The sequence below is a fragment of the Pan troglodytes genome, chromosome 15 (genome assembly GCF_028858775.2).
Source record: "Pan troglodytes isolate AG18354 chromosome 15, NHGRI_mPanTro3-v2.0_pri, whole genome shotgun sequence".
In the NCBI taxonomy this organism is placed as follows: Eukaryota; Metazoa; Chordata; class Mammalia; order Primates; family Hominidae; genus Pan; species Pan troglodytes.
Window position 1 is genome coordinate 65,360,096 of NC_072413.2, and position 13,401 is coordinate 65,373,496.

The 13,401-nt window shown below is 45.8% G+C and overlaps 1 protein-coding gene across 2 annotated transcripts in view; it reads right to left on the reverse strand.

Moving 5' to 3' along the window:
• Positions 1–709: 709 nt before the first annotated feature.
• PLEK2 (pleckstrin 2) overlaps positions 710–13,401 on the reverse strand; it is a 30,352-nt gene continuing 17,660 nt past the window's right edge. The window contains exons 3-9 of one of the 2 annotated variants that reach the window (XM_510017.8): positions 11,402–11,583; positions 9,137–9,228; positions 8,649–8,836; positions 8,312–8,413; positions 6,653–6,736; positions 4,209–4,287; positions 710–3,441 (exon numbers count right to left, since the gene is read on the reverse strand). In XM_510017.8, the coding sequence (XP_510017.3) occupies positions 3,314–3,441; positions 4,209–4,287; positions 6,653–6,736; positions 8,312–8,413; positions 8,649–8,836; positions 9,137–9,228; positions 11,402–11,583 (855 nt within the window). In that variant the 3' untranslated portion in view covers positions 710–3,313. Of the gene's footprint in view, positions 3,442–4,203; positions 4,288–6,652; positions 6,737–8,311; positions 8,414–8,648; positions 8,837–9,136; positions 9,229–11,401; positions 11,584–13,401 lie in introns of both variants that reach the window. The other variant, XM_016926960.4, reaches the window with a different exon arrangement.

A 13,401-nucleotide genomic window follows, 5' to 3' on the forward strand; every position in this document is an offset into this window, starting at 1 on the left:
ACAGATCCTTTCAAAAGAAGAGTTTAGAGAAAATAAATTTAACTTTAACCACAGTGAAAGTTGACCCTTAGCGGGACAAAGCCTTAAAATGCATTGAAAGAATTAGATTGGTTCTGTGCCTTTTATCTATTTGAGATTGATGACAACCTGTGTGAGAGAATTTATCACACCACGTCCTTATTGGAATAATAAGCTACTTGCCTTGAGTTTATAATTCAGGGTGGTAAAGTATGTTTTTAAATTTTAAAAAGCAGCTGCATTTTTTATTTAGTTGGAATATCACCCAATTTTTTATTTTTATTGCTATTAAAATATCCACTAGATGCCACCTAGAGCTCCAGTTCTTTATAACAAAACAGGGATCTGTTTGAACACTTACTGTTTTTTTTTTTTTAACATGTTTCCATCATTTCTGTCTTTAAGAACTAATTCGTACATAATAAGTTTCATAGGTAACACATTATTTGAAGTTACAGCTACAGTAGTCAGGTGTAGAAAATCTTGAGTTGCTTTGGTCTGCTTGTCTTCATAAATTTATTCTCTTATGCTACTTGAGGTACCAGTTGTATTTAATTTTATTCATTATCCCTAGATAGCTATTAAGATACTTAGATTAGACCTAACCCACCATAGTCAATCCAAGACTAGACTACTCAATATTAAAGGGTCTGGAAAATAGAAGAGTGTGTTGGGCAGGTAGTTTGTACCATTTATGAAGGTTTGTTCCTTTGTTAAATTTAGCAGCCTGTACTAGCTTTTGAAATCCAGAAGTTTTAACTTCCAGTGGCTGGTTTCTGAGAGAGTGCCATGATTGCTAGCCAGCATTCCATATTGGGAATATGTAGAGGAGAACCTGGATGTACTTAAGAGTGGCATATAATTTTCACTTCTGTCTGTTGAGGCATCAAAAAAACAAGTTTAGAAAGCTGGCAACATGAAGAATGCATTCAAAATACAACAGGTGCTTCTTTGTTGTACGCAGAGGAATTTTTTCTTTTGATTTTGTTTACTGAAATTTGTTATACTTCAAAAGCCATAACTTGAAAAATACTGGTGGCGTCGATGGTGAGTGATTTTTATCCCACGTGGGCCTTTTGCTCAGTTCCATGGCAATTTTGTAAATTGACCCTAGCCAGAGAATAGATCAGTATTTCACTGATACCATGAGGAAAAGAACAAACAAAACTTAAAAGTATTCATACACCTTGCTAACCTAAAAGACAGCAGGGACAAGATAGATATGAGGACAAGTTATACACCCAGTTCTGAATAACTTGAGGAACAGGCTTGGCAAAGAAGTAAGTTTATCCAAATCTTGAATTTCTGCCAGGCATGGTAGCTCATGCCTGTAACCCTGGCACTTAAGGGGCCAAGGCAGGAGGATCACTTGAGGCCAGTGAGCTGTGATCACTCCAGTGCACTCGAGCCTGGGTGACAGGGCAAGACCCTGTCTCAAAAAAAAAAAAACCAAAAATCTTGAATCTCCCATCAAAGCCTTTTCATTAAAAATACAATTTCATCTACTCCCTACTGTACCTTTCATTGATGTCAAGTGGCTATCAATTCATATAGCTGAGAATTAGTGATAGTTTGGGTCTCATTTATGCATAAATTAATTGAAAATCAGTAATGGCCAGGAAGAAATATGAATATTCAAACCACTTTTTTTCTTTGGCAAATGGTGTTATATTGCCTGGGCAGGTCTCGAAATCCTGGGCTCAAGCTATCCTCCTGCCTCTGCCTCTGTAAGAGTGTGAGCCACCATGCCCCACCCAAACCATTTTTCATATCAGTTATAGCAAAACAAGACAAACCAGTTCTTAATAATGTTCAAAGTTGGACCCATAGAGACATGCTAAGCACTACATCATGCTAAGCAGAACAGTTATTACTCAGCTGCCATACTCCAGCCATTCTACTTTTACACCAAGAACAAAATGGCTAGAGATTTTTTTAAAAATACAAATGCCAGTACCTTGCCAAGACTTGTTCACTGATTTGCCCCAACCCCAAGGTAATGGTCATCTACTTTGCAACCTATGGAGATCCTGATAGCTCCCATACAAAGTGAGGTACACTGTTGCCAATTTGGAGGCAGGAAGCCATCAAACTAAACGTAGTTTAATTCAGATGAACACCTATCGATATTCAAAAGGCAAAACAAAAAAACTAATTCCAGGGACATTAGACCTTGGTGAAATGCCAAATGGAAAATGGTGCTTTAAAAGGTAGTCTCTTACCATATAAGGAGTAAGTAAAACATTAGCTTGTGATTTCTCATTATTCAGGTCAATGTTTTAGACACGACTAACAAGGGACAGTTCAAACTATTTAAGAGAACAAATTTTTACTTAAGCACTTTGAAGTATCCACTCCCCTTAAATGTAAGTTATGTATTTTATCTGTTGATTAAGGGGAGGTCCAAGCATTTGTACTTGGCAAGAATGCTGGCAATAGCTTGTGCCAGATTACTGTATAAACTTGAAAGTAATAAAAATGTTCTTTAAAAGTATTGTATGATACAGACTTTTCACTACAGATTAACCTTCCAACCGGTGAAGTTTCTTGGTACCTATTTGTCTCAGCTTATGTTCATTTTAAAACCAAAATTTAATGCCTTGATATAAATCTTCCCCATTTACATCTTTTTCTGTCCTTTAGAGCGCTCTTACTCTGCATTGCTAAATGCCCATTTTTCATAGAAAAGCTATGTAATGTATTTTTCGTATACATGATTATGTTCTCCAACAGAGTCCATGACTTCTGTAATGTATAATATTTATGCAGGCTTGTTTTCTAAAGCAAAACAATATTCTCAATGTACAAAGTTTGGCCACCATCCCCACTTTAAGATGAACTATGTCTTAATAACAGAGATACTTGAAACGTTGCTCGAAAACTATAAACTTTGTATGGGATTCTAATAGCTAGAAACAAATTGTCAGCTTTTACTAATTCCAAAGAAGTTAAGAGAGAACCTCATAAGAGAGTTTTATTCAACATTATGGCATGGCCAGTGTAATTGTTCCAACAAAGGGAACCTACTTTGGTGCCCGAAGAAATGGCTGTTTGTGATGCTGGGGAAAAGTCAAGATGCCTAATGGCTGTTCTAGCCTTTCCAGGTTTGTAACATGAAGATGGGGAAGGAAATGGCACCACTGCTGTTTGTAATCTGAGGAACTCTTCAGCATTCACTCTCCAAAGCAGTACAAAACTTACAAAGAAGTCAAAAGTCTTAACACTCCCATTCTCCAGGAACTCTTGTCTGTGTCATCTGGTAGGAGGGAGGAATCCTGGTTCCCTCAGGTCCTTGTCATGTTAGCTTTTTGATAGCTTCAATCCACTCGGCTCGCTCAGCCTTGCTGCTGGCCTGAATGTAATAGTGTGTGTCATCCTTAGTAATCACTTTGAAGAGGTTTCCCTGGACATTCCCTTTAACCCCTAGGCAGAAAAAAGGGGGAAAAAAATCAGTGATTGAATAGCCATGTCTGCTTTCATCTTGAACCAGCAGAAAGTCAACTGAGACATGGACAAAAACATACAATGCTGTATTTATTAAATAAAAGGTTTACAGTTAGAGAATCCTATCAGATGAGGCCCCCTTTTCCTCCCATTCCCTGTCCCTCACCAGTGCCCTAAGGCCTGCCAATGGTTATGTCTGGATATTCCTGGAAGCCCTCTTGCCTGCTCCCTATGCTCAAGATGGTAGCATGCCATAGATCTACCATTTCATTTACGTCAAAGAATCCAGTATGTTTATGTTAAAAGCAAGCATAGAATTTGGAGTTTGATCTCAAATTGTTTAACTTATTGGAACCCCAGTTTCCACAGACACAAGATGGGAATAATATCTTCTTACTATGGCTGGCTATTGTGAAATTAGTATTATGATACATATTAAGGTATGTTGTTAACCCTAAAGCATTGTGTAAGTCTCACCTATTATTTTTAGGCGGAAGCTTATGGGCCATCAGCACAGAAACTGAGGGGAAAGATTATTAACATAAGGATTACTTAGTTGTATTCTTAAAACGCCAAGAACATACCCTTTGTTCAATTCTGAAATTCGCTTCAAAACTCACACCACTCTGTCTCATGGAGAAAGCCCTGCTCGGCTCCCAAAGCTGTCGTTTCATTAGTGGGACATTACTGAGGTGCAGGAAGGAGGCCCCTGAGATCTTCAGGCCAGGGCTGAAGTTGTACCTTACCAGTGGGAACGCCATTATCTTCCAGAGCAGACACGAGTGAACCACGAAGAGAAAACCCACCCACTGGCCTGTTCTCTTCCTGTAGAGGAAAGGAGACCCAATTAGGAATTTGTGAATGAACAAAAGGGAAGAGTTGCACTCCCCTTACAACTCAGGCCAGCTAAAGAAGTGAGTGCAAATCATTTGTAATAGAAGATGAAGCTGAACTTGGACATCACATGGCCAAAGCTGCATGCATCAGTAAGGAAGCTTGGGCCTCTTCATTTCACAGCCAGCAGCAGTAGTGCCCATCAATGTTGCAGTTACCAAGTCTCACAGACTTGCAAATCTGCTTTTCATTCCTGGAGATGTCTCAAACAGAGCCTCTGATCCAATATGCTACCTGGAAAAACATTCACTGGCTTCCTTAACCCTTGTGTGCATCTTACAAAGCAATCAGAAATATATATTTATAGTAATCATTTCTTTTTTTTGAGACGGAGTCTCACTCTGTCTTTCAGGCTGGAGTGCAGAGGCACGATCTCGGCTCACTGCAACCTCTGCCTCCCAGGTTCAAGCGATTCTCCTGCCTCAGTCTCCCGAGGAACTGGGATTACAAGCACACGCCACCACACCTGGCTAATTTTGTATTTTTAGTACAGGCAGGGGTTCATCACGTTGGCCAGGCTGGTCTCAAACTCCTGACCTCAAGTGATCTGCCCTCCTCAGCCTCCCAAAGTGCTGGGATTACAGACATGAACCACTGCACCCAGCTATAGTAATCATTTCTGCAAAGTTGATAGATTCCTGCACATAGGACATCGTTACACAAGTCTAGTATGTGCCTAGCAAGAAACTTCGTGTGATACAAAACTGCGATTGGTGGTATCCCTGGACGATTCAGGGCAACTTTACACACCACGTGCCTCAGGCCCTAGGAGCTCTTCAATTAATCAATAATCAACTTCATACTGCATGTTGGGCCCAGCAAGAGGTAGGGCAAAAAATAAAATGGTTAAATAAAATACTGGAAATATTTGTACTACTAAATGCCAACGGGAGGAAAGTTCAGAGAAGGAAGGGATCTGCCCCAGCCTGGAGGGTTCAAGGGCAGTCTCAGGGAGGACAGGAGAGTCCTGTCCTGGATAGGAGAGTAGGTCCCCAGGACAGGAGAGGGGCATTCAGCCTAAACAGGAGGAAGAGTAGGAGTAAAGTGCGGAACAAATTAATTGCAGAATGCTTTTGAGATGGTTCCTTATCTTGTACCTGCAGCCCAGAGATTTGGCAATTCTTTTATTTCCTTTGCACACTTGCTTTGAGTAATCTCTTCTGCACTGTTTCCATCTATGTATGTATATGAGCATTTGTGCATGTGTACATATATATGTATATATGTATATTTACATGTATATGTATTTATAGATAGGTGTGTATAGGCACGTATGTGTGTGTATATATTTTCTCAGTTTCCTATTTTAAAAGCTGAGACAGCAGACTCATCAGGGGCACAAAGAAAGTAGGTTAGGCTAGACCATGGTGAGAGTTAAATACAAAACTAAAGTGTTTTTTTTTTTTTTTTTTAAGTGTTTTTTCATTTGTTTATTTTTTCCTTGCTTCAAACAGGATTTGAGGTAGCCAGGAAGGAAGAAGTTTGAACTCCATCCTGTAGCCAGGCCACCATGCCCCACAGAGAGGTCAACTAGAGCTTTTTGGAGGCTCCTCCAGCCACATCCCTCCCTGGCCCTGGGCCCTCCTGTGGCCTAGCTGGGTCCAGGCGGGGGTTCCTGACTGAAGCTCAGTGAGGAAGGAACTGCCCACTCTTCACTGTTTCAACAAAAACTAATGAAAGTCATACATCGCCCAAGACAAGGCTGAACAGCTAACTAAAGGGCCCTTTTTCTTTGCTTTTGACTGGAATTAGATCCACTTAGCATGTGGTAATACCTAGTATCAGAAATATAAAAATGATTTTTTTAAATTTGCCATCAAAGTTTTTTAAAAAGCAAATTAGTAAATTATGGCTTAAATATTATATGGTGACAGAAACTTTTCAAAACATAGGTGGGGAAAAGTGGAGGGAGGCAGAATTAATGGGATCTTTGAATGGAAAGTGTGGAGAGGCTGGGAAGTGCCAGTAGGAGTCTCTGTCAGCCTACCTCATCCTCCCTACTCACAAAGCAGGCTTTGGGGAAGACCAAAAGATGCTTTTCCTCTGAAAATGATAAAGATGCCCTCCCATGGGAAAGTGGGGGATTAGGCATGGAAGAAACCGCTCAAGAAGCAGGCACCTATGTGATGACAGGGCAGAGCAGCTTGGACTGTGGAAGGAAAGGCATGGTGCAGCAGACTTTACGGCGGGTGCCAGGGGAAGGCAGGATGTCCAGCCAGCTGCCCGCCATGCCAGGAGAGGAGTGTCTGGGGGCATCAAAACATGGGACCAACACGGAGCCAGCATGCGCACTCACTTTGGAAGGGTCATAGTAATGCAGGAAAGCTGGATCCTTCCTTAGAACAAAGCGACGCACCTTCCAGTTTTTCCTCTTGTGTCCCTGAGGCAAAGAAATGGTTCAAAGCTCATTGGTGACAGCTGCATGTCCGTCTCTCCTGTATCTATGCATGTAATGCCAAACCCCCAACAAGCCAGCCCGCTCCAATGGGACTACATTCTAAAACCAGTCCACAGGAAACCTGAGGATAGCAATGACATGTCACAGACCTCCCTGCCAACACCCCCACTCAATGACACTGTAGCAAAAATGCCATCACCTTAAGTCAAGTCAGCAGAGCCAAAGAGAGTCCATGCAGAAGGAAAGGGGACACACAATACTCAGGGCATAAAGGAGGACAGGGAGGCAGCAGGTGTCAGCTGGGCTGGGAGCACACAGGCAAACTTGAACCCAAGGGCACCAGCTAAGGGCCAAGTCAGTCCAAAAACAAACCTACAGCTACATGTATATTTGTCAGTCTACACGTGTGCCCACATGTGCAGTAAAACCACTTTCACATTGTGCATTAGGAAAAAAGCAAGAAACGGTCAATTATATGATAAAATCTAAATGTGTAAGCAGCTGATGTGTGTGTGTGTGTGTGTGTGTGTGTGTGTGACTTTCTTTGGCCTCACTGACCAGGAGGGCTAAGGTTAGATCACAAACCTTAGCCCTCCTAGTCAGGAACACCCTCAGAGTCCCTCCCACACCCTCCTCAAACTCCCCTAGGGGCCTCTCTTCCTCCCCTTGGGAAGGACTCCTATTAGGCCCAGCAGATGCAGGGCCTTGGTGTAGACAGGCAGCAGTGGGGATGATAAGAATCTAAGAGCAGATGAGGATCCTGATATGCAGGAAGCAGGTGACAGCAACAGCACATGCTCCGAGTAACGATGGGAGTGGTGCCGAGCCGTGTACGTGCCCTCTGTGCAGACACACACATTCACATGGTATACAATATGTGCACAAACACGAAGGCTGTGCAAAATGTCTGCTACACTTCCTGGGCCAAGGACAGGTGATTTTGTTCACAGAATACCCTTTTTGTTAGGCACAGGTAGGAATGCCGCAGGACACGGCTTGCCTCTGGTTCAACACAGCTGCTCTCCCAAACACGGTTTAGGAGTAGTGGCCATGGCCAGGCTTTGAACAGTGAGCCTTACAGTGGAGAATCTGATCTTCAACCTACCGACATGGTGGAGAAAATTGTTTTTAGCTCAGAAAGTGTATCAAGGAGGCGTGCAGAATCTCACAAGGGAAGGCAGAGACCCCAGGACGCCCCAAGGAACAGAAGGCCAGCAAATGCAAAACCTCAAGCCAGTCAGCCAAAGCTTCCAAGATAAATATGTGAAGCTGGGCAATTGTGTAGAAGTTGTTTTTTGATGTTGTGATAATTGTGTGTGTGTGTAGTACATTTTTCCCGAACAGCCCTTGTGTCTGGTACACATGTGTGTGTGAGTGTGGGCATATGCCTGTTCTTTGACTTGCTCCTGGTGGCTGGTGCTGGGCTCTTGCTTTCGTAGATTTTGCTGTAATTGGTGCCCTCCAGCAGCCTCAGCCCTTCCCTTCTTCTGGGCTCACTGCTCCCTCCCCTAAGCTTGAGAACTGTCCATCTCTCTTCCCTGCTCATAGCAGCCATACCTGCTTGGCCAGGTAGCCTTGTTTCACCACCGTGCCACTTAACTCCACAGTGCTCAGGCTAATTTCTTCCTTGGGGCTTATCTTCTTTTTGTAGCTCTCAGCCTAGGGGGAAGGAGGGAGCAAGGACTCTGCTACAGAAAAGACCCAGGCCCAGGCTATGGCGGCTGTCAGAGGGGAAAGGAAATTCCTCAGGACAGGAACCTCATTCTGCATCAGAATGAAGTCGTCCCCCAAGCCCAAGGTCTCCTCCCATGACTGTGGCCCCCCAGGCCCCCATTCTGTTGTGTCTTCCTTAACTTTTGCCCTGGTGGCAAGAAGAACCCACTCCCCAACTTACAAAAGTGTACAAGGCTGTGGAGTCATCCAGGAACTGCTCGGCCAGATCCCCAGAGCGAATGGCTCCCATGCTTCGGACACCCACAGGCCTGAGGAAGTTCTCCTCCATGAGCATGGAGGCCAGGGTCACCGCCTCCAGACGGCTGGCCGTGAAGCTGTTGGAGATGAGCCAGTCCACCAGGGAGGAGCCTGGCCAAGGGCAGCACCAGTCAGGCGATGGGTGATGGACCAGCGTCCTTGGGGTGTGTGGCCAATGACCTCACTGACCTTGGCCCTCTGGGCAGCCTCAGGGCTCTACCCAAGAGCAGACTGAAGGCCACACCTGCTGCATAGAGCCGTGGCTGCACACCCACACATGGCCATCTCAGGCCAGCCTGTTGCCCAGCAGGCAGCTCTGACCTCAATACAGGGCGGTCAAGCACACAGCTGAGCCCTGCATCACCATGTCCCAGCTTGACTGCCCAGCCCGGCCCTGGGGGACAGGCTCACCGAGGAAGGTCTTTTTATAGGTGCTTCCCTGCTCCATGTTGGGGCTTGAACGGATTCCGGTGTTGCTATCGTGCATCTTGTCCACAATGCGACTACATGGAAGGGAAGGCAAAGGAGAGGGAACCCTCATCACGCGGGCAGGTATAAGGGAGGGTCCTGAGTCACTGCTAAGGGTATAAAGCAAGTGGCAAATGGTGTGACACACATCACAAAGAAAGGGGGTGTAGGAAAGCAGCCTTTTGAATGGCAAGAGTGATGCCATCTTGAAGTGAAGCCGCCATGATGATTGATTTTTGTTGTTGTTGTTTTTTGTTTGTTTTTTGAGACAGAGTCTCGCTCCGTCACCCAGGCTGGAGTGCAGTGGCAAGATCTCGGCTAACTGTGACCTCCGCCTCCCAGGTTCAAGTGATTCTCCTGCCTCAACCTCCGGAGCAGCTGGGATTACAGACATTTGCCACCACACCTGGCTAATTTTTGTAGTTTTAGTAGAGATGGGGTTTCACCATGTTGACCAGGCTGGTCTCGAACTCCTGACCTCAAGTGATCCGCCTGCCTCAGCCTCCGAAAGTACTGGGATTACAGGTGTGAGCCACCGTGCCTGGCCTGATGATGGATGTTTGACTCCTGCATACCACAGTGTTCCCATAGCACGGCTCACCCCTCATAAAGATGTTTATCTAACCTCCCCAGTGGTCACAGATTTCACAAGAAAGTCTGAGGCACGACTAGCTGCACATTTTCCCAAAAAAGCTTGCTATATAAAGGATATTTTCTGGAAGACAAGTGTGGTGATTCGCTGTCTCTAGGCCAGCAGGGACATCACTTCTGTTTGTAAGTCCCTATTAAATGCCTCTTTGTGAGAAACTGGATTTGTCAGCCTCTTTCTCCTGCCTCTCAGCTCCCCTTGCAGGTAGGTTTGTTTATACCTCCTCACCACAGAACGGGGTGTTCAGTTATGCCTCCAAATTTGAGAGGCAGGATTTTCAGACATTTCTTTTCTTCTTATCTAAATGTTCTTATATTTCTATGCCAGACACACACTGCTTTTGTAGTAAAACCAAAGAGGTGTGACTTTTAACTTACAAACAAGAGTGTATGCTGGGCACAGTGGCTCATACCTGTCATCCCAGTGCTTTGGGATACTGAGGTGGGAGGATCACTTGAGCCCAGGAGGTCAAGGCTGCAGTGAGCTATGATTGAGCCACTGCACTCCAGCCCGGGCAACTGAGTGAGACCCTGTCCCCAAAAAAGAAAAACAAAAAAGCCCCAAGAGTGCACAGTAGCCCACATGGTTCTCTGTGATCCCCTGCATTAAGTCCAAACCCCCTCAGCTACTTTTCCAACTATCTTTAAACCCACCTGCCTACCCACCCTTATCTGCAGCTGATCCTCCCTGCACCCACCTAGACCCATAGGAGGTGTACAGTCAAGATTTCAGTGCCTGGTGGGGAGTTTTTGTGAGCCCAGGAATGGATTCATACATCTTTGATGGGTGTTAACAGTTCTGTTGCCTGGGAGGTTGGTGGAGATTTACTGTGGTTTGAATGTTTATCCCAAAACTCATGTTGAAAATCCCCAATGTGGCAATATTGAGAGGTGATGCCTTTAAGAGGTGATTGGGTCATGGGGGCTCTGCCCTTGTGAATGGATTAATCCATTCATGGATTAATGGGTTAAATGAGTTAATGAATTATCATGGGAATGGGACTGGTGGCTTTATAAGAGGAAGAGAGATCGGAGCAAGCATGTTAGCATGCTCAGCCCCCTCACTGTATGATGCCCTGCACTGCCTCAGGACTCTGCAGAGAACTCCCACCAGCAAGAAGGCCCTCACCAGATGCAGCCCCTCAACCTTGGACTTCCCAGCCTCTATAATGATAAGAAATAAATCCCTCCTTATGAGTTACCCAATTTCAGGTATTCTGTTATAAGTAACAGAAAACAGACTAAGATGAGATTTTGGGGGAGCTGTGACACAGCCCTGAGCACCCTGGCTGAAATGGAATGGGGGTCTTTTGTCATGGAGGTGTGCAGAGGTGGCAAGAGCCATGAGAGATCCCATAGGAATGGGGCAGGTAGGTAGGGCCACTCCCAAGCAGAGAAAATAATATACACAGGACAGGAACAGCTGAAGGCCCTGAAGCACCGTGGTGGCACCAGCCAGGCTGTGCAGCAAGCACAGAGCCCCCCCAAGGGGCAGGGTCCCCTGCCCACCCAACACAGGCAGGAGAGGCTGCCACAGAGCCTGGCAAGTGGGGCACTCACTGCAGGCTGATGTGCGGGGGCAGCTTGAAGGAGTTTCTCAGGCTGTGCAGCTGCTGGACCTTCCCCGGCTGCCCTGCATGAATAGCCCCAGTGATCTCAAAGGCCCAGGCATCCCGCTCCTCTCGAGAACAGGCCTCCAGGAAGTACTCTGTGGATGTTTGAGTCTTCAGCTTAATGAGGAGCTGTGGGAAGAGAGAGCCAGTCAGGCCAGCACTCAGGCAGAGCAAGAGGACGCCGGGCAGCAAAAATGACGGGGCCCCGGGAGAATCTAGGTGACAGTGACTGCCAAATGCCCTGAGCCCTCGGCCACATAGCAGGTAGTCTTTAAAGATTCACTTGGACACCTCCAGTGACAGGAAGCTTGCGGCCTCACACTGCAGCCTTTCCCTTGTGGACAAGGTAGTTACTGTAGGGCCTGCTTCCTGGACACACTAGTTCTGTTCTCTCTTCTAGAACCACACAGATGAAGACTCACCTCCTATGACAGCCCCTACACTGAAGAGGGAAATGCCCAGGCTTTAAAGTCAGACCCATCTGAACACAAACCCCAGCTCTGCCACTTGGCTGTGGACTCCCGGGCACATTAGGAAATGACAGGATATTAATGCCTACCTCAAATGGACTGTTAGTCATGCTCCCTTCTGTCCTCTTTCCTGTGTCTAAGCATCAAGTCTTTCACACATTTCTCATAGGATATAGTTTCAGCTCCTTCCCATCCAGGTCGCTTTGTTTTTTTGTTTTGTTTTGTTTTGTTTTTTGTTTTTTTCTTGAGACGGAGTCTTGCTCTGTCGCCCAGGCTAGAGTACAATGATGGCGCGATCTCAGCTCACTGCAAACTCCGGCTCCCAGGTTCAAGCGATTCTCCCACCTCAGCCTCCGGAGCAGCTGGGATTACAGGCGCCCACCACCACACCTGGCTAATTGTTGTATTTTTAGTAGAGACGAGGTTTCACCATGTTGGCCAGGCTGGTCTTGAACTACTGACCTCAGGTGATCGGCCTGCCTTGGCCTCCCAAAGTGCTGGGATTACAGGCGTGAGCCACCACGCCCGACCCCATCCAGGTCACTTTGTGCTAAGTGTTCTACACTTGGTCAGCATTCTCATAAATACGGTGCATGGAATGGAACACGCAGCTCCAGGGGAAGCCTGAGCCCACTGTGGGCAGCTGCAGGGAACTGTAGACTCATTCAGTGCTGTCAGAAGAGAATCTTTTTCATTTAGGCCACTTCTCTATCTTTTAAGTGTACACTTATGGTTTTTTGTTTTTTGTTTTTTATCAATTGTGGGATTGATAGGAGACTATCAATCGGGTGGTAGGCTGGATCCATCACTTCTGTTGGAAAACAGAAGCATTTTATTTCATTCTGAATCTATTTTCCAAAGGATTCTCTCGGCTTATTATTTTGCTTACAAACTTAGTCAACGTCCCTCATCTAAACTAAATGGTGAATAAGACATGGCTGGTCTGGGCGCGGTGGCTCATGCCTGTAATCCCAACACTTTGGGAGGCTGAGGTGGGCGGATCACGAGGTCAGGAGTTCGAGACCAGCCTGGCCAATATGGTGAAACCCCGCCTCTATTAAAAATACAAAAACTAGCCGTGCGTGGTGGTGGGCACCTGTAGTCCCAGCTATTCAGGAGGCTGAGGCAGAAGAATCACTTGAACCCGGGAGGCAGAGGTTGCAGTGAGCCGAGATTGCACCACTGCACTCTAACCTGGGTGACAGAGAGAGACTCTGTTTCAAAAAAAAGACATGACTGGCTCATGGTCCTAAAGAACACCACAGGCCGGGCTCAGTGGCTCACGCCTATAATCCCAACACTTTGGGAGGCAGAAGCCACACCCACCTCTCTCCATGTATACTCTTCTTACTTTTACTCAAGACATTCTACCTGTCCAGAATGACTGCCTCTCTCCTTGTTCCATCTTTGCCCACATCTCTATTCCTGAAGCTTTGCCTGACCCAGCCTGAAATATCTTTTTCCTCTTCAGCGATAA